The sequence below is a fragment of the Pistacia vera genome, unplaced genomic scaffold, assembly GCF_008641045.1.
Source record: "Pistacia vera cultivar Batoury unplaced genomic scaffold, PisVer_v2 Contig340, whole genome shotgun sequence".
Lineage (NCBI taxonomy): Eukaryota > Viridiplantae > Streptophyta > Magnoliopsida > Sapindales > Anacardiaceae > Pistacia > Pistacia vera.
The window spans coordinates 463,203-467,952 of record NW_022196158.1 but is presented as its reverse complement, the minus strand read 5'-3'; the positions used below and the strand labels follow the sequence as shown (position 1 = coordinate 467,952).

The window sequence follows — 4,750 nt, the reverse complement described above, 5'->3', positions numbered from 1 at the left end:
TTTTTTTGTTGCACATTTCTATATTACGTGTAATTTTTAAGTCCGTCTAGTATTTTACACTTGTGAGTTGTTGGTGTCAAAATTAAGCATTAACAGTAATAAAGATTCGAAACGGCATTACCTGAATCATATACTCACACGTGTCCTTACGTGTCAGCGAGTCCTAAGTTCTGCATACATCACCAAGTGCGTTTAACTGGCACGTTCTCCAACTTACAATTTCCCTGTGCCGTCAATTTTTTTTTTTATTTAATGTTGTGCACGTTGTCTATATATATATGCTAACTTTCACACTTGCGTACTCTTTTTTAAGTCATCATCCTCTTACAGATCATTTTCCCTCTTTTTCATTTTCTCCCTCATTCGTCCTCGATAAGAACTTTTCCCTAACGAAACCCTAGATTTTCTCACCAACCAAACACCTTCTTTCCCGAGAAATTCTCAAACGCAAAACTCATTTCACACCCTTTCCACACTCTAACACCGCCAATTTCATCAGGAAACTTTCTTTTACCTAGAAATTACCCAAATCTTGAATTACACCGCCAATTTCATCCGGAACCTTTCTTTTACCTAGAAATTCCCCAAATCTTGAATTTTCCCAAGAAAATCCTCCCGATTTCCCTGTAATGGGAAAGATTTTCCGGGAATATTCCAAACCCAGCGCCTCCTCCTCCTCCTCATCTTCTTCCCCGTCTCAGAGCACCACATCAACCTCGATTACCGAAACCGTCAATGGATCTCACCAATTCAAAATCACCGGCTATTCTTTATCGAAGGGTTTAGGGATCGGCAAGTACATAGCGTCCGATACTTTTATGGTGGGCGGCTACGCATGGGCGATCTATTTCTATCCTGATGGGAAGAGCGTAGAGGACAATGCGACGTACGTTTCGTTGTTTATTGCGTTGGCGAGCGAGGGGACCGATGTGAGGGCTCTGTTTGAGTTGACTTTGTTGGATCAGAGCGGGAAGGAGCGCCACAAAGTGCATAGCCATTTTGGGAGGACGCTCGAGAGCGGGCCCTACACGCTCAAGTATCGCGGGAGCATGTGGTAAGATTTCTTTTTCTTTTTCTTTTTTATTATTTAATTTTGTGTGGAATTTTTTCTCATATAATGTAACAATGTCTTGTTTCTCTTGATTGTGTTGCTTTCTTTTGTGACCTTGTTATAATTTTTTGTCTCATATTCATTTGCTGATGATGATTATCAAGATAATTTCGTATATGGCCTTCTGCTGCTGACATGGGTGTCGGTGTTGCTGTTAATCTTTGATTTTGTGTGGACTGTAGTTATTTCTAAATGTTTTATTTATTATCATATTGAAATGATTTCGGCTACGTGGATTTTCTTCTAGCTGTGAGCTTAAATTTTGATCTGTTAACTGATATTATTATCTTATGTAGGCATAAAATTGGGGACAAAATAAATCATGATTATTCTTAGAACATGGTTAAAAGATTGTTTGGATAACATAAATTTTGCGCGTTTAAGTCTTAAAGAATTATTTGATGAATAGTGGTGCACTTGCAATGTATTCAGAGTTTGTTTTTGAATTTTCCTTATAGCTCCATTAGGGTTGAGTTTGTAAATAAACCAGAAGCAAGATACCATTGCTTGCTTCAATCCCGTTCTTTTCTTTTAAAAAATTTGAGCCCATGGGTGTTCAGTTGGTATCGATATGTTACAGGGTCGGCATTGCAGGATTACCCAAATGTTATGTAATTTGTTCTCATTGAGCAATTTAATGAGACAGGGTTTGTTGATCACAGTATTCCGGTATTGTTAATGATGTCTGCCTTTTGTTATTAGGCTTATATGTATATTTTATTTTATTTTCATCTCCTCTATGTATAATCGTTCTTTTACTCCAGGTTAAATTGGTTGTCATTTGGTTTTATCATATCTGGGTTATGATTTTTTGGTCTTAAGTTCTTGGTTGTTTATGAACTTATGGCTTGTTATATTATAGTGAGTAAATTTCACTCATAATATATGTAATTAAGTATCAAGCGCTACACAGCTTGTCTGATTATTGAATGCTGCAGGGGCTACAAGCGTTTTTTCAAAAGAGTTCTTCTGGAACAATCAGACTACCTCAAAGATGATTGTCTTTCAGTTCACTGCAGTGTTGGTGTTGTGAAGTCACACACAGAGGGGCCCAAGATCTATTCCATAGCTGTACCACCTTCTAACATTGGTCAGCATTTTGGGAAACTACTGGAAAGTGGAAAGAAAACTGATGTAAATTTTGAAGTTGATGGTGAAGTATTCGCTGCTCACAAATTGGTGCTTGCCGCTCGTTCACCTGTATTCAGGGCACAACTCTTTGGTCCGATGAAGGATCAGAATACTCAGCGTATAAAAGTTGAGGACATGGAGGCCCCGGTTTTTAAGGTTCAATACATCTCTCTTTTTCTTTTCTTAGCTGCACAATATTTTTGCATCAGTCAGTTTTTTTTTTTTTTTTTTTTCCATAAATATGCCTGCATAGAGGTTTCGAAGACATTTTAGGTACATAAATCTACTGTTTTTTAAATCCAAATTGTGAAATGCAAATAGTGTGCTGGTTGTGGTTGCATGCTGCAAATATTTTGTGTGTTTGTTTTTATAACTTTTATTTTGGTTTTCACTGGGCATAAATCATGAGATTTTATTAGCAGCTAAGTAATTTTGGGATTTCTAAAGCAAATCTGAATAGCATTGTTTTAATGGATTCATGGAATGGACCTTGTGGAAGTTTGACTACTCTTTTGCTGGTTATGAATTGTGGGGGTCATGAAAGAGCTATATCAATCCCTCTTGTTTTGAAAGTTCTATCCGATCTCTTTAATTTACCCCAGTGTTTTGTAATCTTTAACATTTTATATACCAATTGAACTTTGTCATGAGATTCTAGATTTAGTATTTGTGATATGCAAATATAAGTTGATTAAATCTACAGTTTTGGAAATATGCTGTCTATTTATTGTAAACGTTCATCGCTTCACTGGACAAATGTGGCGTCTGGCTTTTTTATTTATTTTTACAAATCAGGTGAACCATTTTAAATGATCATTCATAACTTATCGCTTCTCAAACCTGATTTGTCCCTTCCAGGCTTTGCTGCATTTCATATACTGGGACACTGTACCTGACATGGAAGAGATTACTGGTATGAACTCAAAGTGGGCTTCAACTTTGATGTCTCAGCATCTGCTTGCAGCGGCAGATAGGTATGGTTTAGACAGGCTCAGATTGCTTTGTGAGACCAATCTTTGTGAGGACGTTGCCATTAACACTGTGGCAACCACATTAGCTTTGGCAGAGCATCACCATTGTTTCCAGCTGAAGGCTGTTTGTCTCAAATTTGTTGCCATGCCTGAAAATTTGAGAGGTACTTATAACGAAATCCTCTTATTATGTCTATTGCAATTTGATCTTGGATGAGAAAAATTGTTTCACTAATCCCAGAACTATACCCCGTATTGAAGAAAATATTGAAACTCTTCAGATTTTAGGTCTTCCGTTCACAAACCATGTAAAGGATTGGAGTTGACCACTGATGTGATTAGTGGTCATCTTGTATAATAAAAACATTTATCGTATTCTCAGAATTTTAGACCCATGTTGTGCATATCTTTGTACAGTGTACATTTATCGTATATATTTTCTAGCTTTCACAAGCGTATACCAAGCTTTTTTAATTCACTAAATGTTGCATGTTTATTGCCAGTCGTCCTACTTCTGCGTATCTCACTTACAATGATATATTGTAATAAGTTTGACCTTGCGTTGCATGTTCACAATATAGTCTTTAGGCTTAAAGGTGTGAGGTGTCCCGAGTTGCACAATTGTTAGGCATTGTTCCTAGAAAGTTGTCTTTCTACTCCTGCATTAATTAGTGCCACAATCTTCAGTATTAATTTTACCGAAAATTTATCTCTGCTTTCCAATATTATTAGTAAGCTGAAGCTTGTTTAACCTTTTTTTTTTTTGTGTGTGTGTGTGTGTGTGTGTGTGTTTTGCAGCTGTGATGCAAACTGATGGTTTCGAGTACTTGAAGGAAAGTTGCCCCTCTGTTTTGACAGAACTGTTGGAGTACGTCGCCAGAGTAAGTGAGCACTCTGTAGTAGTATGCAGGCAATTTAATGAAGCTATCCTTGATGGGAGTGACGTCAATGGGAGGCGGGTTAAGCAAAGGCTATAGGGAAAGCAGCTTTTCATACATCTCTTGTAGCCCCCACCAAAAAAAAAGAGAGAATGAAAGCCTTCTCATATGTAGGATTAGAAACAATTTTTCTAAGGTCTGCTTCGGTAATTCTGTATTTGTAATTGTTGTAAATTTAGTTCATTTGGTGTCCTATGATTTGCTTGTTTTATGGATTTTGCTTTTGTAGTTTCTCCTAATCTTGCATTTCTTGAATTACCAGTGTGCATTCTTTGAATTTCAGTTCAAACCGCAGCTCGCAATTTCGAACCAAATGCCTATTCTTTTATCTTGTATAACATAATTTCACAAGTTAAATATAACATTCATTATTTTTTTCATGAAGAGGTGGCATTGATAATCGAGTCTACTTTGGTTGTGTTTATTTACGAAGAGATGATACGAAGGTTCATTTGGTTGAGGGGATGTATTATTAGGAATGTTATATTAATGAGAAGATAGATTACCTTAAAGATTTATGAGAATCTTATATTAAATGTGTTTGGTTATATTAGAATGTCCTTCTTTTTTAATATTATTATTATTATTATTTAGATTAT

At 36.3% G+C, this 4,750-nt stretch overlaps 1 protein-coding gene across 1 annotated transcript; it reads left to right on the top strand.

Moving 5' to 3' along the window:
- Positions 1-299: 299 nt before the first annotated feature.
- Positions 300-4,239, top strand: LOC116138370 (BTB/POZ and MATH domain-containing protein 2-like). The gene is made up of 4 exons (XM_031424078.1): positions 300-1,054; positions 2,050-2,398; positions 3,101-3,377; positions 4,012-4,239. The coding sequence occupies exons 1-4, from the start codon at positions 630-632 to the stop codon at positions 4,188-4,190; spliced, it is 1,230 nt and encodes a 409-aa protein (XP_031279938.1). The 5' UTR covers positions 300-629; the 3' UTR covers positions 4,191-4,239.
- The last annotated feature ends 511 nt before the right edge of the window (positions 4,240-4,750 follow it).

Coding starts and splice junctions, on each gene's coding strand:
- LOC116138370 (XM_031424078.1), top strand. CDS start 630: ATGGGAAAGATTTTCCGGGAATATTCCAAACCCAGCGCCTCCTCCTCC. Junction 1,055..2,049: donor AAGTATCGCGGGAGCATGTG/GTAAGATTTCTT, acceptor TGAATGCTGCAG/GGGCTACAAGCGTTTTTTCA. Junction 3,378..4,011: donor CATGCCTGAAAATTTGAGAG/GTACTTATAACG, acceptor TGTGTTTTGCAG/CTGTGATGCAAACTGATGGT.